Source organism: Lolium rigidum, chromosome 5, assembly GCF_022539505.1.
Source record: "Lolium rigidum isolate FL_2022 chromosome 5, APGP_CSIRO_Lrig_0.1, whole genome shotgun sequence".
Lineage (NCBI taxonomy): Eukaryota > Viridiplantae > Streptophyta > Magnoliopsida > Poales > Poaceae > Lolium > Lolium rigidum.
The window spans coordinates 27,973,899-28,000,146 of NC_061512.1; the positions used below are offsets into that span (position 1 = coordinate 27,973,899).

The 26,248-nt window shown below is 48.9% G+C and overlaps 3 protein-coding genes across 3 annotated transcripts; 1 reads left to right on the forward strand and 2 right to left on the reverse strand.

The window, feature by feature from the left end:
* Window positions 1-225: 225 nt before the first annotated feature.
* On the forward strand, window positions 226-4,112 carry LOC124653339 (protein misato homolog 1-like). The gene is made up of 9 exons (XM_047192407.1): window positions 226-316; window positions 400-501; window positions 591-636; window positions 756-834; window positions 1,455-1,803; window positions 1,952-2,201; window positions 2,846-3,088; window positions 3,171-3,287; window positions 3,456-4,112. The coding sequence occupies exons 1-9, from the start codon at window positions 245-247 to the stop codon at window positions 3,908-3,910; spliced, it is 1,713 nt and encodes a 570-aa protein (XP_047048363.1). The 5' UTR covers window positions 226-244; the 3' UTR covers window positions 3,911-4,112.
* Window positions 4,113-6,616: 2,504 nt separating this feature from the next.
* LOC124653143 lies at window positions 6,617-9,643 on the reverse strand. Its single transcript, XM_047192206.1, has 2 exons — window positions 9,218-9,643; window positions 6,617-6,872 (listed from the first exon to the last, which is right to left on the reverse strand). Exons 1-2 carry the CDS (start codon window positions 9,317-9,319, stop codon window positions 6,648-6,650), a joined length of 327 nt encoding a protein of 108 aa, XP_047048162.1. The 5' UTR covers window positions 9,320-9,643; the 3' UTR covers window positions 6,617-6,647.
* A 68-nt stretch (window positions 9,644-9,711) lies between these two features.
* LOC124655781 lies at window positions 9,712-12,726 on the reverse strand. The gene is made up of 3 exons (XM_047194626.1): window positions 12,515-12,726; window positions 10,331-11,260; window positions 9,712-9,945 (listed from the first exon to the last, which is right to left on the reverse strand). The coding sequence occupies exons 1-2, from the start codon at window positions 12,724-12,726 to the stop codon at window positions 10,483-10,485; spliced, it is 990 nt and encodes a 329-aa protein (XP_047050582.1). The 3' UTR covers window positions 9,712-9,945; window positions 10,331-10,482.
* Window positions 12,727-26,248: the final 13,522 nt, after the last annotated feature.

Genomic DNA, 26,248 nt, shown 5'->3' on the forward strand with positions numbered 1-26,248 from the left:
GGCTCAACCAAACGAATCCCCTTCCTTACACCGCCGTCTGCCTCACCCCGCCGACGAGTCCACTGCCGCCGCCGCCGACATCTCCGACGATCCCACTTACTGGAAACTCCACCGCCGACCTCTCGGCGAGCCGATTCCAATTCTCCGGCCACGGAGACGACGGCATCCACTGCTTGCTCCGCCACGCAGCCTCCCCACTCCGTCGCATCCCCCGCCCGGAAACCCTCCGCGAGGCGCCGGGGAGATGAGGGAGGTGGTGACGGTGCAGGTCGGCGGCCACGCCAACTTCGTCGGCTCCCACTTCTGGAACTTCCAGGTCCCCTGTTCCCCTCCTCTCTGCGACGACCTTGTATGCTGTACCTCTATCACTGAACCCCCGCTCCTCTGCTCGCTCTGCAGGATGAGCTCCTCGGCCTCGCCGACGACCCCGCCGCCGACGCCGCCTTCAGGGCCGCGCCGCTCGACATGGACGTCCTCTACCGCGCCGGGGAGACGCTCCAGGTAGAAGAACCCCCGCTCATCCTAAATCACGCACCATTTCCGTCCATCGGATTTCTCTTAGCCGCACTGCTGATCCTCAATTTTGACAGGGCGTCCCCACCTACTGCCCCCGTCTGGTGTCCGTTGGCTCTCGAGGTAATGCTGCTTCTCTTGTTATGTGCTGTATGCAGTGCCAAATTCACCAAGCATAGCAAGCTTACTACTCCTGGTGCTGAATTCGCTCCAAGTACATTACGTAATAGTGCCATTTGCAGGGTCTCTTGGCTCGTTAAGCTCCTCCGGCGCTCCTGGCCTGAGTGCTGCTGCCTCCGAGCAGCTCAACATCACTACATGGCAAGTGATACTCTAACTTCGCCTGAACTTATCTCCATGGCTGGTTTGCTTAACTGTGGTCTGTCATGCCTAGTTGGTTGTTTGTGGTGGTCATATATATGAGCTAAAGAGAAGCAAGAGGCTGTTTCGGTGTGGTTTTGGATTGCTCGTCCAACTGGGTCTGAAATGCACTAGCTGCAGACTAAATAGCAGTAAATTTGGATATCCATAGCTTATTGTACAAATCAAGAGAACATAGTTAAATTTCCAAAGGGAAGGACATATCAGATACATTTGGCTTGGTAAAATTACTGCAGCCTGTAGCCCTTGTTGTATCAGTAATACTTATGGTTATTGTATTCTAGAAAAAGTAATAGTTATGATTATCTTGGAGAACGCGTGGTGCATACCCTCATACAGCTGCGCTTAGAATTTATGCATGACATCTGCATACTCTGCTCAAACAGTATCATTCAGATTTGGGATTGGCTGCTGATAACTGTGCTTCTGTACAAATCATTCTATTAATGAGTTCTACATGCTGATGCTGTCAATGATTAACTCCAGTTAGAGAGCGCCCATATGTGAGAATGCACGAGGCTCGGAAAATTACCTTGCTGAGTCCGTTCTAATTATTGTAGGTCTGGAAGTGTAACAAGATCGGTAGCAAAACCTCATGGACGGAACTTGTTTCTGCAAAGCTTAGCTGAAGATCAGATCGTAAGCACTAGTAATGGTGGAAACAATTTGCAGAAAAATGTAGAAGATAAGGACCTTGTCGAGTCCCTGGAGAATGATGTCAACTTTTGGACTGATTACACGAAGGTTCAGTATCACCCTCAAAGCTTGTATGAAATGAATGGGTCATGGACAGACTTTGAAAAGTTTGATAACTTCGGGACTGCAAAAGAGGTAGTTTCAGAATGGTCTCAGATGGAGGAGATGAATGAGAGGCTAAGGTTCTTTGTTGAAGAATGCGACCATATTCAGGTCCTTTCTTTTCCCCATAAGCTATCCGTGAATATTCTATTTACAGTTATGCTATGTCTTGTGCTTACTTGTGTAAACTTTGATTTTCATATGACTTCTCCGATTGGCATTTTGTTGAGGTCTTGAATTAATCCGTAATTTACTACAGGGTATCCAGTTTATTGTGGATGATTCAGGAGGTTTTTCCAGTGTAGCTGCACAGTTTTTGGAAACCATTGCTGATGATTACACAAACACACCTGTATTGCTTTATTGTGTGAGGGATCCAGTTACCCATGGATCAGCCAGGAATCAAAGGGAGACCATTACAAGATCGTTGCATGACGCTGTTTCATTTTCAAAGCTTTCGTCCTTTTGCAGTTTGGTGGTTCCAATTGGACTGCCCACTCTTAGTCAAAGTATGCTTTCATTTACCAGTCCATCTCATGTGATTATGTGCATTTCTGAAAGTTTTACTTTGTACTAGCATGATTAATTGTGCGAACTCTCATATACCCCTCCGTCCCATAATATAAGATGTTATTACATCCAATATACTCCCTCCATCCTAAAAAGAATGTCTCAACTTTGTCTAAATTTGCGTGTATCTAGATGTGTTTTAGAGTGTAGATACATACAAATCTACACAAGGTTGAGACATCCTTGATATTGGATGTAAAAACATCTTATATTATGGGGCGTAGGGAATATTTGCTGGAAGATATCATGTCCAATTATTCGCTTTGTGACTAGCATACTTCTTTCCCGTAGCTTGGTATCACTCCTTTTTAATTTCCTGAGCATTAATCTTAGGCTGAAAACATTGCACTTGATTGCACTTTCCGTGGAATTTCAACTCGTTAACTAAGCTTTACATGGTATCTTGTATATTCTGTGTGTGAACTGAGTGCTCATGTCATCCTACTATATGAAGTAGCTTAACTAAGCATATGTCAATATATTTATTTTGCTCACAGTATCCATATCGAATTATTTCAAGAGCATACAAAAGCTTACTCTGAATTGTTCAGGAAACAATTTAAATTTAACTTCATTTCATCAGGTTATCTGTCGCCCTTCCTTTCTATACAAGACACAAAACCATTCCACTCCAGTACCATTTCCGCTGCAGCTATACATACAATAACTGTACCATTTAGACTACAGAATGCCGGCCCGGCTTCGAACTTAGCGCATTCATCTGGTAATATCGACATACGTCAACTCGCGCACATAATATCGGATCAGGGTAGGCAGAACAAGGTTACTGCTCTGGATGTAGCAATGCCCGCCCCTTCTTTGAAAGGTACATCATACACCTTGTTTGGTCGGACTTGAGGTAGAGTTCAATACATTTTTTTTGCTAACTGCATACTTTTAATTCCCAGATGGAAATGATTTGTGGAACATAAAGAGCCTGCACTCGCTAACCCCTGAAATCAGTGATGAAGAAGAAGATCCTTACTCTGTTGAATCGTTGGTGGTTCATGGAGTTCTGCTTGCAGGTTTGCCATCATATGCCTTTCGGTCCATTTAATTCTTGTTATCTGCCATGCTACATAATTAGTTGAGTTCTGTCTTTTTCTACTGGCACTTGTTGGCTACGGTGCTACTTGAATTTGTACATTTACATCTAGAAAGTACAAGTACTTCATATAAGTTTGTTGATACAGGTGGGCAAGGGGCATCGATATCGCAAGTTAAGGACTCCGTGTGCGCAGCCTATGAACGCAGGGCCACAAAACCGAAGTTTTCCCATCTCTCAGTGTCTCCCTGCCCGCTACCCATCCCTCTACCGTTCCCGTCATTCTTCAGGAGCAACATTGGCCGGCATGGCGAAATCGTCGGGAGCCATTCCGAGGGAACCCTGCCAAAGGGTTCGCTCGATGTTGAGTCGATACCAATGGCGGCACGCCTGAGGTCGAGCAACGCGGTTCTGCCCTTCATAGAGAGGCGCTCACTCAGCCTCCAGAAGCTCGGCGTGGCCAGGGGCGCTCTGGGCACCCAGATACTCCGCGACTGGGGCTTCGGGAAGGAGGAGATCGAGGAACTGTCTGAGCACCTATTGAAGATGGTCCGCATGTTCCATCCCGAGGATGGGCTAACATCAGATTCCGACTATGATTGACCGTCTTGTATGGTCTTGGTATTTTTTTCCGTGGGACACACGGTGTTGCAGGATACTTTTGGTCTTGTTTTTGCTGGGTTGAACTGTTGTTGTATGTGTACGATGCATGTGGATGCAGTTATGGAACATGCTACTATCCTGTATGTACCTGGGATGTGAAGCTGAACATGGGATCTGAGAGAGCCCATGGATGTTGGTTTTATCTTCAGAAACAGTGCATATGCATGGGCTGCATCACTGCGTCAGCGTGCCACATGCAAATGTTGTGACATTCTGGTGACGTTTCAGGTTGGATCTAGATCGGCCTGACCTCAGTTTTCTGCCTACATATCTGAGGTCGGGTTCCAATGCGGTTTTTGCATCGCACTTAAGGCCTTAAGGGAGTTACCAGGGAAGGCAGGCTGATGATGCGGATGGATGGAGACCTGACCTGTGCAGCCGGGCTCTTCGTCACTTATCTGTTTCTTTCTCTGATTATCTTTTTTGTTTAAGAAAATTGATTTACGCGACCGTTCAGATGCACGGAATTCGCCATCAAAGACTGTAAGAAGTCGTTTGGAAGCCCGTTTGTAGGATTTTTAAATGAATACATGTATTCATTTCATTTACATTGTAATTCCAGAAATGGACACTTGTTTGGTTGCCACAGGAATTGCAAATGACAACATAATTCAATATTGAATTTGTAAATGGCTTTCATAGAGAAACACAAATGACAGGTCTCAGCTTGGAATTGTGTTTACCCATGGCATCATTTTGCTGGATTTCCTAAATGAAATGACGGCCTAATTCTGTGACAACCAAATAGCCCACCTATGGAATTCCAAAATGAATTCCAGGATTCCAAGCCGAAATGATGGATACCAAACGACCCCTAAGAGTTGTTTTAATTCCGCCTTTCTCTCATATTAACCCTGTCTCATTTTCTAGAAGGTTATGATATGGTTCACACACGTGAGATGAGAGAAATGTGTGATGTGACCTTCATGGAGAGAAACGAGTGCCATTTTTTTTGTTTGAGCTAGTAGGATGAACATGCGTACCTACATCTCCATGCAATTTCAGAACACTCGTAGGATAGCGTCTCCTGATTAAACCACGCGTCACATTACGGAGATTAAGATTGGTTTGGTTCCACTAATATAGATGTATCTAGCCATATTTTAGTTTTAGATTTGTCCATACTAGTGCAAGTAATATGAATCAGAGGGAGTATCTATTCATAATATGAATCAGAGGGAGTATTTTAAATGTACGCAAATGTGAGTTCTGCAAAGATACTTGTAGTTTTTTTTCTTTCAAAAACCGGGTAACTTTTCTCCGAAATGGAGGTTGTACCAGTAGCATTATTGACTTTATTTTCCCATCACAAATGCTGGAAAGATATTCATTTTCATACAAATTGTAACATGTAGATTTTCAAAGGTGGGTTGTCCGATTTGTACCCCTTAAAACTGTCATATTTCTATACTGAGCGGTCCTTTAGGACCTCTTTGGTCGCCCACAAATTTTGATGCAGGATCCAGTAGGACAAACTTAGGGTGTTTGCTTGCCCGCGAAGTGGGCTGGCTTGTACTGAGCGGTCCTTTAGTTCCTCTTTGGTCGCCTACAAATTTTGATGCAGGATCCAGTAGGCTAAATTTAGGGTGTTTGCTTGTCTGCAAATTGGGCTGGCTTGCACGAACACAAATATTAAAGCATCCATCGAGGGAATTAGTGGTTTCTATTGAGCCACCCTCCACCAACCTGAAAAGAGATCCCATGGCTGCTGTGGGTCTGGGAAGGTACGTTAACCTTTGCAATTTTGTTTGCCTTAAAGTACATAATGCCTTCTAAACTACCCAAGGGTTTGTTGACTTGAGATAAACTCTGCACGAAAAGATGCACATCGATGTTGTAATTTTATTTGGGTGATTGATTCCCAGTTCCTGAAAGTTCAAATTTATGTTCACAATCAACCGTTTGAAATTTCCTTCGAGAAGTAGCTTTACCTCGCCATTTGCCATAACTTTCAAATAAAACTCTCTACAAATTCGATTGTCACAACTCATACCCAACTTGCTAGTAACAAATTAAAACAATCGGAGGCTTGTTGGAAACTTGTACCTGGACAATGTTGTAAAATGTACCCAAACTCTTAGGTATGTAGGTGTCTTTGTAATCACAAAAACTCTTAGGTATGTAGGTGTCTTTGTAATCACAGTGTTAGGTAAGAAGACTCAGCTCAACTGTCTTTAGGCGGAGTATTACACATTTGCCTGTCACCGTTATCGACATATTAGTAATAATCAATCCAAGAGTAATAATTATCACAAACAAGCTGTTTTTTCCAAGCTGGCCATACTTCTGAAGGTGCCGTTGTTGAGGGGGTATGCCAAGGAAAGCGCGGCACCATGTTCGAAAGCCGAGCCTGTGGTATAACACCCAAAAATGACGATATATTGTGAACCCTAATAGTGGTATAAGGCCCCCAAGTGCAATCACATAAGCAGCAATAGTGATGATGGCATCAACATGACCAACCACCGCACATATTCCCAGCAAGAAGACAATGACCATAGAATAGACCGCAGACGAGAGGCAAATTGATCCTTTGTTAAGGTAAATAACGCGTGTCCGCATGTCGACTATAGACAAGCCAGCAAACGATAACCAAAATGTGGCTGCCATGGAGAAGGCAAACGCAAAGGCATCGGCGATGATAAATGTTGAAAAGCCAACTTGTATATTTGATGTGCTAGGATCCAGGGTACAATTTCGATATGTTGAAAGGAGCCGCAAAAGATATATTCAAGATGAGCACTGCGCAGACGGCCCCGAGACCAGCGGACTTGCTTAATACTTCAGAATGCTTCTCCTTGTCAGGTATGTCGTAGTTGTAGGCGTCGAAATGATCCAATCTACGAGTATCCAACTCAGCTCCAGCGAGCACAAGGTCGTTCAAAATCCACCGCTGTGGGGCCTGAAGCAGGATATAAAATGGTGTGAGGGACCAGTTTATGGATTGCAACATACAACAAACGGTAGGCGAGGTAAAACATTTTACGTTATGTGCACCACTTGTGTATGTAGAACTGTAGAAGGGAGCAAATCGGTTTTAGCTGTGAGGTAATACATTTGACATCGTGGTGTGGCGTCTTTGGAAAGCACATATATACCTTGTTCTACTTTTGCATGCATTGTATAGATGAATCATAAGCCTTAACAACGAAATGCTACAGGAACTAAATAGTTTTTCCAAATAAACAGAACTTACAGCACAAAGCATAATACAATACAACGGCCCCATATTGCCACCTAGGACGAAATAGTACCTAGTACCACTAAATATATGTCAACATGTTTAATCAATTTGGTCTCTGAGGTATAAATTTATTCTGATCATGTTGCACAAAAAAACAAGTGCGTAGACTGAATGGTGTTTTTTCCCATTGTTTATCTGCACTCGTCTATTTTGATTTTTTTTTCGATAAAGGGCGTTTTCGTTACTTTTTCTATTTTGATAGTGTTGTCTAGAATGTTCTTGCAACCATAAGTTATCAACCTAAAACTTAAAAGGTGCTGGCGTGTAAAAAATAAGTTAAGATTGCATTGAGTAGCAGCATCTGACCTTTTCTTTCCCATATCCTCTTGTTCTCATAACTGCCCGATTTTCATTTTTTATTGTCCTATAACGGTTTAAGTTTGAAGCATTATAAATATGCAGAGTAAATTGGGAACTATACCTTCTGATGTTCTTTATGACTATTTTGGTGCCCAAATTTGAAAGTATTATTTCGATAAAAAAGTATATATTAATATCATGAAGATGCTAACTACACTCAGTCTCTTCAACAACGCACTGTCCTAGCGGCATTACGGATGCATACAATCCAAAAAAGAAGAAAAGATAAAATAAAATAAAAGTTCCGCTATATTGATCTATTTCTTCCATCAACCGTATTAACAGCACCAAAAGTATATCTTCTCCAAAAGCGACGCCTCCAAGGAACAATGCACGAGTGTCATCGTCGCTCAATCATAGATCATAGGTTTTCGCCCTGGAGAAAGTCTTCCTGACAAAACAATGACTTTAATAAGGTCATTGTCATGCAAAACCAATTAAGGCAAGACATTGAATTTTCACCCTAAAAGGTAAAATTTTGAACTTCCCATGTGTTGTCGCCCCCCTCCCCCACTTACGATACCGCTGCTCCAAGTCACGAATCACCAAGTGAATTCCTCGTTGCTAGAAAGACTCGAATCACGATTTCTAGTTCTCAGATCTCGGATTCCATGACATTTTCCGCCAGCTGACTTCACCATGGAACGAGCAAGTGTGCCCCATGATGGTAACATCCAGCATAGCTTCACACCGCTCCCTCTGAAGCTAAACATGGTAAGAGAAAAACATGGGTTGCATGACCGAATCTCACCAGATCTAGCAATCTCTAGGCATGAATCTCCTAGTGGAGTTCACCGACGGAGCTTTCCGGAATATGACATTCCAACCAGGTTGTCAGGACATGCATCCAGCAAATCATCATCTTGGCGTGAGTTGGAACTCTAGGACCGCCACCTTTATTCAAGCCGAGCTAGTAACCCCGAAGTCACCCGCCGGCACCTTGTTGGATCTGCCGCTCTGAACCTCAACGGCCTGGCTAGTCGAGGAAGAAGATGGCAGAATAGGGGCGATCTTCCGCTAGATCCAGCCGAACCACGCAACGAGGAGGAGCCCCCGCCATGGGTCATCGTGCCGTCGTGAAAGACCTTCGCCACCACCCGCGTTCCACATGCGCAGCCCCGTTGACGACCCACCTTGCGCGTAGGAGACCATCGAAGCTTGCCCGCCCTCAAGTCCCTCAACCCCCATCTTTGACAGGCTGGACGGTGGCCGTCACCTCCCACGAAGATCGCGGAAGTGGTCGTGGGGACTACATAAAGGGACGGCTCGCTAGGTTGGGGGAGGGGGGAGACTACCAACGAGGGAGGGGAAGGGAGGGAAGGAGGGAGGCAAACGGCGGTGGGTGGAGACGGCGGCGCTAAGATCCGATCGCCTGGTGTACGTGAGTGGGAGTCGTGCGTCTTCATCTATTGGTATCTTCACTTCAATCTAAGTGTACGTGTATAGTATCGTACAAAAAAAATACAGTTAGTTATGCATTCTAAGTCCTAAGTCAATTTCAGTGACCCGTCTCAAAGTTAATTCAAATGCTAAGTAAATTGAGAGGAAGCTAATAAAAATGACTTCCAACTATAAATTAGCAACTGGGTGTACTTTTCTTGTGGGGAGCTGGATGTAATTCTTAACAAGAGAGGAAAACTTACCTGCATGAATTTCAGACCTCGTGGGAGTCTTAATAGCGCAAGACCAAGAGGTGTGTGTTCCTCCTTATTTCTGCAATTCAAATGGACTTCATTTCTGCTCATTAACTGGCAAAAGATGAACTGATTTCCTTGCAGTATAGCCAAATGTAGAGCTGTATTCCCATCTTTATCTCTCGTGTTAAATATTTCCACAAACTTTTGACCTGAGCAGACATATCTCACCACATTGTATGCTCCCTTCTGGACGGCAATGTGGAGAGTAGTCTGGCCAAAGCTATTGCATGACCAATTGCAGTAAGGACCACTGGCGGAGCTTCACCGAAAATCAGGGGGGGCAAAAGATAAAATGTTGATGTTTGGGAGGGCGAAATGCTAATTTTTCTGCATCTAAACACTCTCTAAAAAGAAATTCTTCACAATTTTGCAAAAAGCTGGGGGGCAGCTGCCCCCCCCCCCGGACTTACACTAAGCTCTGCCATTGGTAAGGACAATACTCAAGCAACAGCTTGAATGCTTGATGAAGTCAAGATTTCCATTGGCGGCTGCAATATATATGGGAAGTGATCCTTCTGCATCCTCACGGTATCCCGCACGTTCATCCTTCTTTAAGAGAATCTCTGCAATAGATGTATCCCCTGTTGATGCCAAAAGGTGAAGCGGTGTGTTTCCGAATAGATCCGTCTTCTCTACAAGGCAGGCATTCCACTGCATCAGATGCTCGCTGAGCTCTGAAATTGATAGAGAATGGATAAAAGACAGTCAACAGTGCTGATTTTCATTGATTAAGGTTGAATATATATCCATTCAAAAGGATGGAATTAAAACATCGGAGAAGGACAAGAACGAAACAGACAAATGCTAGCCTAACAGAAGTAGGCCTCATTTTGTACTATTTATAGAATATGATTAAAAACTGGACTGGTTTTTTTTTTTTTTGAATGACAGCAGGTGAGCTGCTATTTCATTACGATAGGAGAAAAAGGTTACAGGGAGGAAGGTCACAAAGCGTGACCCTCGAAGGACGTCCTAAAACAAAGATTAACCCGGATCAAAGGGTGTTCCTTTGATTAAAAACAAACTGGACTGGTTTTCATTTGGCAAGATAGCACACACCTTTGCTGACGAGAACTGCAGCATGCATAGCTGTCTTCTTTTCAGGCCCAGTGTAAGATGCTGAATATCTAGCATCTTGTTCTCTTTCAGTGAGGCATCGAACAATCTCAAATCTGCAAAGAGTTGTAGCCAAGTAGAGAGGAGAAACGCCCTCATCGTCCTCTATTTGCACCAGCGCACGGCCTCTTACATATATCTCTGTAGTGTTGCACTGCCACATCCGCCATGACCAATCTCTTGGCAGCCTCTATGTTTCCGCACCGCACTGCCTCGTGCAAACATGTCTCCCCGTTATGGTTTCGTTCGCTCAGAAGTTGCATAGCACCCACCTCTCCAGCCATCAGTATCAGGAGATCGATCATGTCAACATTCCCGTTGGCAGCCGCGCAGTGCAAGGGGGTCTCTCCTCTCTTGTTTTTTGCAGGTACATTGACTACCAGACCCTCCCTCATGGAGATGGCCCTCACTAAGTCGACGTGCCCCAGCTTTGCAGCAATGTGGAGCACCACATCCAAGTCAGACGTCACTCCTTGGAGAAGCTTGGATACAAATGGAGTTAAACTAACATGCCTGTGACTGGTAAGTCTCCCGCTCAATTCTCCGATATGTTCAGGTGGAGGTCTACCACCATCAGGCGTTACTTCACCAGACATAGATGGAGAATTATTACTGTGGCGACTTGTGCTTGCTTCTCCATGTCCACCTTGCCCATTGGCTGGTTGTTCCTCATGTATACCCCCGTCACTACTACCAAAGCTCGTTGTCGGGACAGAGACAACTATATGATTAAGTCTACTTGGAAGTTCTTCGTCGAGAAGTTGTTCAAGTAGCTGCGTATTGCCTTCTCTTGCAGCTTTCAGCAAGTTGACATCAGTCGGGTACCTTTCTTGTCCTTGTATGTTTTCCATCCTGTCTTCCAGCTCACAGTACCTGCATTTCAGTTATACAAGAACTTGCATTATAATATAGTAAGAGCATTAAGTGACATAGGCAGGGCCGGTCATAGATTTCGGGGGCCCTAGGGGATCAAGGCTCCTTGTTGACAATAGTGAAGTTTTCTTAGGCAGGGGGCCATGGCCCCCTACCCCATAATTTTTTAAAGATATTTATTTATGCTAAATTTGTATATATTACTTAAAGTTTAAGCAAGAACCCCTTAACAATCTCCATCACAAACAAACGACTTAAAAAAATATTAGTATTGGGCAAGAGAATTTTTTTTGCGAATAAGGGCAAGCAAAATATTAGGATAATGCAATAAGAAACTAAATAATATTTACATTCGAAAGATCCATAGTCTTCGAACTCTTGAACAAGAGGTTTGAAAATATTTATTTCTATTGATGGAGTGAACTATCCCATAATTCTTATTTCTACCAATCGATACTTATGTACACATGTATATACATATATATCTTTAAAATTAATCATAAAAAATTATGACAGTCAGTTTTGTTCAGAATATTTGGGAAGGCTAGGGAGAAATCGTATCTTCAGGAAAAATATTTAAATACTTTTTTTGTTAAAAGAAGTTTGAGTAGAGGCACGGTAAGCTGCAGCTTGGACCTTGTATATTTTATAGAATTATTCTAAACAATATATCTTAAAGCGTAAATATTGAAGAATTTTTTTGTAAAAGGCACGGTAAATTGTAGCTTAGAGCATCTATATTTTCTAGAATTATTTTAAACCCAACCTGAGTACAAGCAAAAATATATTAAGCATGTAAAAATATCTTGGGTCGGGGCCCTCGCTCCTGAAGGCCCCGGGCGAGCGCCCCTTTGCCCTGCCCTATGGGCCGACCCTGGACATAGGAGAGCGACACTACATGAAAAGGCTAATATGCCTACGGACATGAGCTATGCCGACGGCTTTTTGTCGATGTTGTCGGCATAGTGTACAGGTGCCTGCGGTCGAACAAAACCGACGGCGTATCAAGATGAAGGCAGAGTATGAAGGCATATCAGGTGCTCTGTTTAAAATAGTTGGCTATAGACTATAGCTGCGACCTCCCAAAACGGCTATAGCTGGCTATTTTAAACAGAGATCAGGTGCCTACGCTAATATGCCTACGGCCAGGAGCTACAAACATATTAATCGCAAGCATCAATTTTGGGAAGCTACGAATCTGCGGCGAAATTATTAGGATTCATATGAAAGGATTTGAGAGAAAGATAGACTCACGGATTCCTCCCGGCGAAGGAAGCACGACCTGGCCGGCAGTCCACACCGATGAAGGCAGAGTCGGGAGGAGCGTAAGGAGGAACCACACGGTAGAATGAGGAGGGAGTGGCGACTTTCGCGTGCTTGAAGAGCGACGTCGAATTCTGCTCGTCCACACTCCACAACAACTGGATCACCGAGAGATGATAGCTGATAGGCTTGTGTGTGGTCATCTCTGTAGCTAATCTTGGATTCTGCTTTGATCCCGCCCTCTTTTCAAAACTTGTAATCCTAGGATGACCGTCTTGATGGCTCATTTTCTTCATAAAACAAAAAACCTTTCCAGTGTATCTGGGTTCAGAAGTAAAAGGAACGGGGCAGTATTCTTGTTGTTCACTGTAGCCCTGATAGTGCAGTCAGGCATGGCAAAAGATGAATACAGTAGTGAGAGCTCTTTTATGGTACCCGGCGATGAATATGGGCCATCCAATCGGTAGACTGAACCGTGAAGATGAAACCATACTGCGTGAACTCACGAGCAGTATAGAGGTGTCCTGCGCCTCTGGAGCCAGCAGTATACGTTGAAGAGGGCATTTTAGGAAGATCATATTTTGTAGCAAGCCAGACTCCACCTCCTACCCATCCGTTCGTCCCCTAACTAAAAAAAAAGAGCAGATCCCCTCGCTCTGTTTCCGGCCGCCATGGACCTGCACCCCTGTAGTCCCTCCTCTCTCTCCAGCTTGAGCAGCGGCGGAGACAGGAACCACCCTTCCGATCCAGGGTCTGGCCGCCGCCAACGCGCACCCCCTATCCCCTCCTCCTCGGTCGATTTGAATGGCCCCTACGAACTAGGGTTTCGGCCGTCGCTGATGCGGACCACCGTGGCGCAGCTGGTCGATCTTTGGCCAGGATGATCCGCAGCCATGAAGGTTTAGGAGGGCCGCGCGGCCCAGCCGGTCAAGCATTGGGCCGAGGCAGAGGCGGTGTCGCCGGGAATAAGCTGCAGGTGGCCGAGGCAGAGGCGATGTCTCCGGCGGTTGCCGCCGAGCACGTCGACGAAGCTGCAGGTGGCCGAGGCAGAGGCGGTGTCGCCGGCGCGGCAACGAAGCTGCAGGTGGCCGAGCCCACTGGCACAGCTCTTCTCAGACGGCGTCCCGGGCCAACATGGCTGACCATGGTTGGCGGCGGAGTTAGAGCGGCGGAAGTTGCGGAATGCGCTGTCGCCCAGCTGCAGGGCCGCCTCCTTCTGCCGCAAATTGGGTTGAGTGGCCTTACGCATCAAACCTCCATGATCATCACTCTTGTCGCGGCGTCGAGGTCTGGTGGATGACGGCTGTTGCCCTGCAGAGTTTCCAACGACGACGGCAGTGATGAAGCGTGCACCATGCAGCATACAGCGATGAGGCTGTGCCACTATAATCCGAGCATATTACTTAGGTAAAATTATACCATAGCTCTGTGCAAATGAATTGATATCATCATGAACTGTACTTCAGTTTGTGGATTGAAAGTTTCAGTCAATTGGGAGTGCTACATAGCCTAGTATGTTAGTTGGTTGATTTGGTTCATGTTATGTGTGCTTAGAAAGAACTGGCAATTACCCATTTAGTTGAAAAGATATAGATAATATTGTTTCGTATAAGTGAATGATACTCTGTGTAATTGGCATACTTCATAAGCTATTTGTGTTATCTGTTTCAGGTAATATAGTTGTATGGGTTCCCATTCTTTATGCTAGCCTTGGAAAACTAGTCGGCTCTGTATTTGTACGGAGTTACTTATGTATGAAGCAAGAACCTTCAGCATTATGCAAATCCGTAAAAAGAACATGCAAATTACCCAATCATCAACAAGCTCTTCCGCTAATTTTCTGGTACATATTGTTAATGTTATGGTGTAAATCATCTATTATCTATTATATATGTAAAAGACATAGTGCTATTACAAACTGGCGTCAAACATTCCTGCTGTTTTCCCAGCCGACCTTGCATTCCATGATTACCAGTACTACTTTCCTTTTCTCCATCAGTTGAGGTACAAAATGAAGGATCTTCTAACTTGTATTAGTTGCCTTGTATGTCAGGTGATGATGATGAAAGTGTTTTCTAGGAGCTGGGCGAAGGAATGACCCCATGAACCTTTTTTAGGAGCATCAAAAAGTTATACTTGGCCAAAATATTTCTTGTACAAATAGAGGCATGTGTTTTAGCTCCATTCTGTGAGCATATATTTAAGTGTGTGTTCATGTAGCATATCACCAGATGTTTAAGCTACGAGGCTTCCATAGACATCTTGATCTCCATAGACATCTCGATCACCTTCCATAGACAAGAGATAAAACAAGGCTTTAGCGAGTGGATGGTTACAAACCAATCTCGTTCCATAGACATCTCAATCTCCATCCGAGCACCGCATCCACAACTGGACAGTGGCCGGGACGTTCATTCTCATTTAGTTTTTTTTCGAAGCGATTCCTTTCTAGAGCACATAAAGATGCCGGAAAACTATGTCCATTTAATGTTAAATTATTTACTTCACGAGTACACTGCTCACTGCATCACTAAGAATGCTTGAAAAGTCCTTCTAAACTGAACAACCTGGTCCATACTCAATTTAACAATGATTCTAACACTACAGAAGTCGTTACATCACAGTTCCATCGGCCTGTACATTCAGTTCCTAGTGCTTCTACCAGCATCTAGGCAAAACGAAAACTTAAATCCATTCGCAGGTTTTACCATGGGTGAAACTTACAGTGGATCTGCATACGGATTCAGTCACCCTGTACATTCAGCTTAGTTCTGCTACCAGCAGCTAGGCAACACGAAAAAAACTATTCACAGTGTGCATGGGGATTTGCTGCGGGTCGAATTCGCAATGAGATGCTGATTTACAGACAAATTCCGTCTCAGAGGTTGCAATGGATGATGACTAGGAGACGCTGAGGCGAGGTTGGCGAGGGCAGGGCCGGAGTGCCGGACACCAGAGCCGGATACGTCGGCGGCGACCAGGACGACTGAGCAATGGCACCAGGCAGCGGGCAGGCGACATACCTCGATAATAAATGGGCTGAGATCTTGGCCCAGCAGGAACTTCCTTTACGATAAAAAAAGGTTTCGCTGTTTTAAAAAGTTGGAAATTTCTATCATACCCCAACAAATCAACGGTGAGATGAAATATACTGCTCCATGCAGTATAGGGTACCGTAAAAACCCTCAGTAGTGATGATGAGTAGAGAAAATGCCAGCTGACGAGTAGTGAATCAGCCGGATGAGTAGAGAAAATGCCAGCTGACGAGTAGTGAATCAGCCGGCAGTTTGCTTTTTCATTGATATGTTAGCAAGAAGCAACTCAGCTACCAGGAGTAGCGGACTCACGGAAAAATCGGAGCGTGAGCACACCCCAAAAAATAAATCAGATCACCCATGTGCGATAGAAAATTACCGGATGAATAATAAGAGCATCCCCACTCGTTGGCGCTCCCCACGCCCAAATTCGGCGAAATTTTTGTCCGGATTGGAGGAAGATTTGGCGTGGGGGGCAGTATATTTCCAGTCGTGTGCTCCCCAAGCGGCGTTTCTCGGGAAAAAAGAGGACGGCTCGGGGAATCCGGACGAAAGAGGAGACACGTGGGCGTGGGCGGTTGGTTTAGCTTCATCCGGAGTCCCCGAGCGCTCCCGGGGGCCGGGGATGGCATGGGGAGGCCGGACGAAAATAGGCTCAAATCCGGATCAAAACGAGGAACCGGGGGCCTGACTGGGCCGTTTTTCGCCGTCCGGATGAAAAAAAGTGGCCGTGGGGGGCTCTGTGGGGAGACGAGTTGAGATGCTCTAACTACGTAGATCATGTCGGTTAGGCAGTTTGTTTTTTTAGAGCAACCACGATATTTTATTAATAGAAAATTAAGTTACACGGTGAACAAACGTGGAAACTATCAAAGAAAACAGTAATCATGAAAACATTGATTGCAAAAAAAGTCCTAAAAAACAGAGAAATACAAAACTATTCCTAGGATTTCCTGCACTCGCTGAAGCTGGTGGCCGCCGTCAAGCTCCAACACCGCCTAGACGTGCGTTGGAAGAGACGCCGAGCCTCCACCATTGCCACATCTAAGAGAGCACCATCGCCCAAAGAGGCTTTGTGAGTCGATGAACAGGCCAGCTGCAAACAACAAGACATTTGTTGTTGTGGCACGTCGACCGGGGACGTCCCCGTGCTATCTTGAACCAAGATCCGCCGCATCCCATTGACGAAGTTGGGGCTCTGGACCAACCTCCTTGCTCCATAGCATCAACCTCGCCCCGGCTCCCAGCGCCGCCGTGGATAACGACAAACGCCAGCGACACGTCGAGAAATAGATCTGGCCAGATCCAAAGAAGTGGCGAGAAGACCACGCTGCCGATCTGAAGGATCGACAAGCACATGTTGCCATCGACTCCGAGATGTTGCCATGAAGGTCGCCGCCGGTGTGAGAGTAGAGTTGAGGCAGATTTATTTGCTCAGGCGATGCTCCCACCACCCCAACGACGCACCATAGCAGACAAAACCTGACCCTACCTACAGAGCGAAGGAACGAGATCCCCTCCCTCCTGCCGCCGGAGCGGCAAGTGAAGGGAGAGGGGACCAGCGCCCTTGCCCGTGGAGATCGGAGGGAGCGGTTTCCCCGCCTGTGCCGCTACGTGAAGAAGACGCGAAGCGGTTTTCGTATGGTTCCCATTAGGCAGTTTGTTTAATGACATGATTGCTTAAACGTCCAGCGGAGAAGGAATGCCTAAACGAGCCGCCGTGCAACACATAGTCGGTCGATAGGGAAATTTACGGTGGAAGTGCGAACGGTCGATAATATGGTCGTGCCGCAGGTCAATTAGAAAAGTGTGTGTGATTGCATAGACCCTCAACCCGAAACTTCTTATGTGCAAACACGACCGTAATTAAATCACGATTAGAGGTAAGGTGGTAATTACAGCGTTTTATGGGTAGTTCCAACCCACTCAGGACCCATCGTACAAACCCGCTCGGCCCGTTGTGCGTGTGCAATTCGTATCCCTTTCGTATTCGTACGTTGCCGTCTCACCATCTCCGCGCCACCGCACCCGCGATGAGAAAGGAAAGGCGAGAGGAGGCTCACATCAAGTCACATGCGAAAAAGGCACGCGTCCACACCCGCACGGCCGCACCCCACATGTGGACACACCTATAAAACCCCCCTTCGTCGGCCGCATCCCATTCTCTCTCCTTAATCCTCCTCCTTTCTAGCAAAAAGCAGAGGAAGGAACTCTAGCTCCCTCCGCTCGATCCCTCCCTCACCTCCCACTCATTTCACTTTCTTCAAGAAGTAGGCGCAGATCCGGCGATGGATAAGTCAAAGGTGGCGACGGATGTGGGTTTGGAGGGCGGAGCGGGAGCGGAGCTCGGCGCTGCGGCTGCCATGGTGGCGTATGCAAAGAGGAAGAAGGCAGTGGTGGCGCCCATGGCCTTTTGGAAGATGCAGACCTTGTGGAGAAGAAGGGCCGGCTCTATATTTTACTGGGCCCTAGGGCGAGATAATGATATAGGCCCCTAAGACTAATATATATGCATACACATCGATATATATGTGTCTAGTTTTACCTGCAAAATATATTAAAATAATAACTAAAGAATTTCAGGCGCTGATATTTAATCATTTGGCAAAGTTACTCGCAACACTTTTAACTCAGAGAAAAAACATCACAATCAACATCGACAACTCTTTATTAGTAATATTTTTGCAAAAATCGTGAAATATTTTACGGTTTTTTATTCGTCTTTGTTATTAAATAAGTTGATTCACTCTTTTTTTCATTTCTTTTCGCAGTTTCCTTTTCTGCATTGTCACACCTACAATTATGAAGAAATAAAATACATCTTTCACAATGTTTATACAGGAACACACGCAAGTTCCGATCACTAAACAAGTGAGAAGAATCTACATACTACAGTACAGAAAAGGTGGAGAGTAGAGCGGGTGGCAACTGCCAACTGCGTTCTTCCTCGAGAGAATTACGGCTGGCATCAGCGAGATTAGGGGAAGGCCGATCTCCACTTCGTTATGCCGATCTTCTGTCTGGTCTGCAGATCTGCACAGCGATCTGGGACGGAGAGTCTTTTGCCCTTTCTAGAACTTTTGTTTGGCCCAATAAGAAAAGTAGGTATAGAGGAGAGATGCGCTGATGGACCCCCCTTAGGCGGCCGCTGGGTGTTGCCCATGGTCGCCTGGGCCGGGGATTTACACAAAAATGACCTTCTTAGCTAAGAATTGCACAAAATGACTCTCCAGCCAAACTATCCCTTTTATGTGGCTTCCTTCGTAAGGGCGCCGCACATTCTGTCATACGTGGCGGTTCGAGCCTGCCTACCGACAATGTGTGGCGCCGCTCCCACGGGCGCCACATAGATAGATGTGTCGCTCTTCACAACGGCGCCACACAAAAGGGTTAGAGACGTGAAATAGTTTGGCCGGAAGGTCATTTTGTGCGTTTTTTCTCATAAAGGGTTATTTTGTGTAAATCGCCGCCTGGGCCACACAAAACCAAAGTTCTCCCATCTCTCAGAGTCACCCTGCCCGCTACCCATCCCCCTCCTGTTCCCATCGTTCTTCAGAGCACCTCCAGCCGTTGGCGCTCCTCACGTCTTAATCCGGCGTTAAATAGTACGAAACTTTGGCGTGGGGAGCACCGAACTTCCAGACGTCTCCCCAGGTAGACGCCCGGAGATCGAGGTTTTTGTCTTAGTTTCACAAATAAATTCACAGTTCGGCGAATTTGACAAATTTTGCCAATATTTGGCTTATTTTTACAAATAAATGTTACAGTTCAACAAAGCAAGCAAATAATTTGACAAGTTCTGAAACAAATCAAATAGAAACTAGTTGGTGTTGCCTCGAAGCTTCATATGTGCTCCACCAGATCATCATGCAGTTGTTGATGCATTGTGGAGTCTCGAATCTCCTGACGCCCAGTGATGAACGAAGCCCACGATGACTGCACCTGGTGATTAGGCTGTGCAAGAGGACCCTCTCTGTCATATGGTGCATCTTGTTCGCTCAGAGGAACCAGATACTTTCGCTCATTCTCAATAATCATGGTGTGTAAGCACACACAACAGTTCATCACCTCCCACATCTGATCTTTGGACCAAGTGATAGCGGAAAACCGGACTACAGCAAATCTCTGCTGGAGGACACCAAATACACGCTCGACGTCCTTTCGGTAACCTTCTTGTTCCTTGACAAACTTCACCTCCATCGGGAGGACGGGGCTTGAGATAGTCTTCACAAATGTTGCCCACTTTGGATAGATACCGTCTCCAAGATAGTATCTCTTGTTGTAGTGTCGGCCATTAATTACAAAGTCAACCGGGGGAGCATGACCCTCAACAAGCTTGGAGAAGATTGGCGAGCACTGCAAGACGTTGATGTCGTTGTTGGATCCCGGCATACCAAAGAAGGAGTGCCAAATCCAGAGATCATGGGTAGCCACTGCCTCAAGTATCATAGTGCAGCCTTTTGGTGACCTTTGTACATTCATTGCCAGGCAAACGGACAGTTCTTCCATTTCCAATGCATGCAGTCAATGCTTCCAAGCGAGGATCCGAGCAGTGTCTTCGACAGTGGGTGATCTCAAGTAGATGTCCCCAAACACTGCTATCACCGCCCTGCAGAACCGGTAGAAACAATAAAGGGAAGTGGACTCCGCCATCCGAAGATAGTCATGAGCAGAATCACCAGGAGCTCCATATGCTAGCATCCGCATAGCCACCATGCTTTTTTGGAGGGCGGAAAACCCTACCATGCCGGTGCAATCCAACTTGCATCTGAAATAGGAGTCGTAGTCTCGAAGGGCATACACAATTTTCAGGAAGAGTTTCCGACTCATCCTGAAACGACGCCTAAAAACAGCCTCACCGTGCAATGGACTGTCGGCGAAGTAGTCGGCGTAGAGCATGCAGTAGCCCTCCATTCGCTGCCTCGGCTTGCACTTCCGGCGACCTGGTGCCGACCCACCACAGCGACCAATGGCCTTCTCCGTGTACAAGCCGGACAAGAGCGCTAGGATCAACATATGCTCCTCGTCTTGGGCAGCAGCTACCATCTCCTCTTCAAAAAGCTCGGCGAACATCTGCTCCTCCTCCTCGTCCGAGTCCATATCCGCCCAGGCAAATGGACGAACACCTGTCGGGCGTGGTCGACGAGGCGCGACGCGATGAGTTGCCCGACGACGGAATATAGACAGACGGCAAGACGAACGGCGGAATATAGGCTGGTGGGAGGAGGGACGGCGGAGTGCAGGCAACCGGCTAGCGGATTGGAGAGGGGTCGTGCCGGCGGCGAGAGAGCTACAAGAGAGGAGGGGGATTTCCGACGAGAAAGTGGTGGGGTTCGCGTGTTCTCTCGCCGACAGAGCGGACCCGTCCCCGCTTTTCTCTTGTCTGGAGTCCCCGAACGCATCCCGAGGGGCCGGGATGGCCTGGGCTCTCAAGATGGATTAAGGGCCTATTCCGGGAGAAAACGAGGAACCGGAGGCGCGGTTGGACCGAATAACGCCATCCGGTTGAAAAAAATGGCTGCCGTGGACCTGGTCGGGGAGACGGCTGGAGGTGCTCTTAGAATCAACATTGGTTGGCATGCTGAGATCGTCGGGAGCCATTCCGAGGGAACCCCACCAGAAGGTTCGCTCGATGTCGAGTCGATACCGATAGCGGCACACATGAGGTCAAGCAACGCGGTCTTGCCCTTCATCGAGAGGCGCTCGCTGAGCCTCCAGAAGGTCGGCGTGTCGAGGGGCGCACCAGGTACCCAGATACTCTGCGACTGGGGCTTCGGGAAGGAGGAGATCGAGGACTTGGCCGAGCAAGTGGCGAGGATGGTCCGCGCCCTCAGTCTCAACGCCGGGCTGGCGCCAAATTCTGACTATGACTGACCGTCTCGAATGGTTTCTGTTTTGTTTGGGACATTCGGTATGGGTGTGTTACAGGATACTTGTGCGTTGTTTTCGAGAGCGGCGATTGTCCCGTGCACGGGATGAAATCATTAAGTTTCAGATTTTCGAAACATAATAAAACTTAATGTTGTTTGTATCACGGATCTCAAAGCAGAAAACAAAGCAAATCGGACGGTAACCACGTGCATGGACTGTCTCGTGCACGGGAGAATGACAATTCTGCGTTATTTTTGCTGGGTTGAACTGTTGTGGTATGTGTACAATGGATGTGGATGCAGTTGTGGAACATGCTCCTGTCCTGTATCAGTATATACCTCCTCGTTGTGAAGCTGAAGATGGGATCTGAGAGAGACAGATCCTTGTTCAAAAAAGAGAGAGACAGATCCCATGAATGTTGGTTTTATCTTCAGAAAACGGTGCATATGCATGGGCTGCATCAGCGTGCCACATGGAAATGTCGTGACATTCTGGCCATGTTTCAGGTTGTTGGATCTAGATCAACCAGACCGCGGCCGGCGGTGTCAACGGAAACGCCTACAACAACAACCGCCGCCAGCAGCAGCGGCAGGGTGGAGGCGGCCGTCGCAGGGCCCTGGACGGCGCGGCCCAGGACAAGGGCGACGCCCAGGCGGCTGCGGAGGAGCACGCGGTGGTGACGCCTGCGGTGCTGTCTGTGGAGGGCCCGGCCCTTGGCGCCATTCTCGCTGCGGCGCGCTCTGGTGCGGAACTGGGCGCGTCGGGGCCGGTGCTGCCGATCGACGGAGGTTCTCTGGAGGAGCCAGACCTCCTGCCTTGTCGTTTTGACCCTGCCTTGTTCTGGCAGGACCTCGCGCGCGCTGACCCGGTGGCAATCGAGATCGAGGCGGCTCAAGGCTGGCCGCTGGCGCAGCACCCTGGTTGGCATGCCGCCGCCGGCCCCGAGCTGCCAATCCGCGACTTCGGCCAGCTTGAGGACGACATCCTCTTCGGGCCCGGCGTGCAGCTTCCAGCCATGCCGGGGGGCTCGGTCCCCGTCGTTCTAGCGGCCCCGGATGTGCAGCCTTCCCCGGTGGCCACGCCGACGGAGCTCCGCGGTGACCACGGCGTGCGCGGTGCCCGTGCGGACCAGGACGCCCTCGACATGCTGGCGTCCAAGTTCGGCGCGTTGGAGGTGGACGGCGCCACGACCTTCCTCGCCAAGGTGCTCAGCTTGCTGCCTCCGTCCATCATGGGGGCCATCCCTGCGGCCGTCGCGCCGCAGCCTAGGGCTGGCCGCCGCAGGCGTCCCAAGGGCGAGCTGCTGCCTTCGCGCCGCTCATCGCGCATCAGCAAGACCAAGAACGTGGGCGCGCCTGCTGCCTTGCCGTGCATCCTCGAGGAGGTTGCGCCGCTCGAGCTGGGCGTCGACTCAGGTGCGGGCAACGCGGCGTCGGCCTGCCTTCCGCCGCTGGACGCCGAGGAGATCGCGCGCATTCAGCGTGACACTGGCGTGCTCCTAGGCACGCGTGTTGCCCTGCCTGACGCTGAGCTCCAGTCCATTCTGGACATGGAGGCTTAGGTCTAGCGCGTCCTTGTCGTTGCGTTTCTTCTCCAATGTTAGAAGACCTCAGTTGTGTCTCACAGAGGGTCTCCCCGGTGTCGGAACCCTGCTGTTGCTGTCGTGTGCTGTTGTGTTGCGAGCCGGTCGGCCCTCGCGTGTGTCGTGCCTTCAAATTCCCGTCGAGAGTAGCTCCGGATGATTGTGCCGTTCTGCGATGTTGTAACCTGTCTCGTCACCGTGAAACATGTATCTGTTCGTCGACCTCCTGGCCCCTGCCCGATGCTTGCTTCGTCCTCAATGGATTTAGGCCTTAAACTCCTTGACTGGAACCCGCGGGGGCTCAACAACCCTGCGAGGAGGGCGGCAATCCGTGGTGTCATCGAGCGGTCGGCTTGCGACATCATTTGTCTCCAAGAGACAAAGTTGGCCGGCGTGTCCGATGCTGTTCGGGTGGAGGCGGTCGGCGCTCGCTGCCGCTCGGCTTTCGATTCCTTGGCTGAGGGTACAAGGGGTGGCCTGATGATTGCTTGGGACCCCGACAAGTACGATGCTCAGCTTATCGGTTCGGCGCGCCACTCTATCACCGCCACCTTTGCGAGCCGAGCAGGTGGAACCCCCTGGACACTCACCAACGTCTATGGGCCTTCCGATACCGATGCGGCCAAGGAAGCCTTCCTCCATGATCTTGCGGCTCTGCGACACACTGTGTCTGGTCCCTGGCTCATCGTGGGGGATTTCAACGTCATCCTCGCCGCCGCGGACAAGAATAACCACCGCCTAAACCGACGCCTTATGTCCAAGTTTAGGGCCTTGCTGAACATTGCTGAGTTGAAGGATATCAAGCTGATGGGTCGCCGTTTCACTTGGAGCAACGAACAGGACCCGCCTACCCTTGTCCGCCTTGACCGTGCCATTTGCAACGTCGACTGGGACAACTCGTTCCCCAACGCCCAGCTCACGGCCATCTCTTCCTCGGTCTCAGACCACTGCCCCTTGGTACTGTCTTGTGCGGGCAGGATCAAGCGCTACTGCGGCTTCCGCTTCGAGGCGTTCTGGCCCTACGTCGAGGGGTATGCCCAGACGGTGGCTGAGGCTTGGGTTCAGCCCTGCAACCATTTCAACGCCCTCATCCGCCTCCACCGTAAACTGTCTCGGACGGCTTCTGCCCTTCGTGTTTGGCATAAAAAGCACATTGGTGACACCAAGCAACAGCTGCTACGGGCTGAGGAAACGGTTCGCCTGTTAGATGCGGCTCAGGATGTGAGGACCCTCACGGAGGAGGAGGCTACCCTCAGGCGCCAGCTTAAGTCCCGTATACTGGGCCTCTCGGTGATCGAACGCATCCGCATTCGCCAGCGATCCAGGGTCTGTTGGCTTCGTGCTGGTGACGCCAACACCCGTTTCTTCCACGTCAAAGCTAGCGGAAGGCGCCGGAAAAACTTCATCCATTGCCTGCGTCGTGAGGGTGGCACGGATGCAGTCTCCCAGGAGGAAAAGCGACAGGTGGTAGATGGTCACTTCCATAGTATCCTTGGCACGGCCACGGCAGCCTCCTTCACCTTCGACTGGCCCTCGCTGGGCCTGCCCACTCACGACCTGTCCGCGCTTGACGACGACTTCACGCTGGAGGAGATCCATGCCGCTGTCAAGGCCATGCCTGCGGACAAGGCGCCTGGTCCCGACGGCTTCATCTCCAACTTCTTCAAATCCTCCTGGGAGTTGGTCGGCCCAGACATTCTCTTGGCTTTTCAGCAGATTGCGGATGGTAACCTCGCGGGACTGCAACAACTGAACAACTCTCATATGGTGCTACTCCCGAAGTGCGATGACGCCTCCTCCATGAAGGACTTCCGCCCCATCAGCCTCATGCACAGCTTTGCCAAACTGTTCATGAAAGTCCTCGCCACCAGACTGGCCTCTAGGATCGACGACCTGGTGGGCATTGAACAAAGCTCCTTCATCAAAGGCCGCTGCATCCAGGACAACTTCATCTACGTTAGGGCCCTTCTACGCCGCCTCCATCGATCCAAGACCCCCTCGCTATTGCTAAAGCTCGACATCTCCAAAGCCTTCGACTCAGTCTCATGGACGTACCTGCTCGACATGTTGAGGGCTCGTGGCTTCGGGCCGCGGTGGAGGAATTGGATTATCGCTTTCCTGACTACCGCCTCTTCGCGGGTGCTCTTCAACGGGGAGGAAGGGGCGAGCATCAACCACCGAAGGGGCCTTCGGCAGGGAGACCCCTTATCCCCGCTGCTCTTCATCCTCGCCATGGAACCCCTGCCGCGCCTTTTCGCCATGGCCACTGATGCTGGCCTTCTATCACCTGTGGCGGGATCCATCCGCTGCTCCCTCTACGCCGATGATGTTGCCCTATTCATCAAACCGACCTCCGCAGAGATCGCTACGGCGAAGGCCACCCTGCAGGTTTTTGGCGAGGTTTCCGGGCTGGTGGTGAACCTCACTAAGAGCCAAGCTATTCCGATCCGCTGCGACGACATTGACATCGCCACCATCCTGCAGCCGGTCGGTCTGCAGGTTGCCACCCTGCCGTGCACCTACTTGGGCATGCCCCTCTCGCTTCGCCGGCTGCGGAAAATCGACATCCAACCCCTCATCGACAAGATCGCGGCGCGGCTCGGTCACTGGAAGGGTCGGCTGATGTCCAGAGCAGGCCGACTTACCCTGCTCAGGGCGGTACTATCGGCACTGCCGGTGTTCATCATGACGGCGCACTCCCTGTCCGCCTGGGCAATTGAGCAGATCGACAAACTTCGGCGTGCGTGGCTTTGGGCAGCTAGGGACACATGCACTCCGGGCCAGTGCAGGGTCGCCTGGAAGCTCGTCTGCCGGCCACGGGACTTGGGCGGCCTGGGGGTGCTGGACCTGCAGCGCTTCAACAACGCCCTGCGGCTGCGGTGGCTTTGGCAAGCGAAGACTGGGGCGGTCAAACCTTGGAACGGGCTTCTGGAACAACCACCCAAGGCCGACCAAGCCCTTTTCGCCTCCATGACAGAAGTCACCATTGGTAATGGCATGGCGACAAGCTTCTGGTCCGATAGCTGGGCTGGGGAACCGCTGAGGAAGCAGTGGCCCTTGCTCTTCGAGGCTTCAAGGCGCAAGAATAGGACGGTGGCGGATGCAATTCTTGACGACCACTGGCTCACGGACCTGCGTGGGAGGGTGCCCCTCGACCTATTGCCGGATTTCGTCGCACTCCGCCAGGTGGTGCGAGGTTGTAGCATCGACCCGCACACTGAAGACAACTTCCGGTGG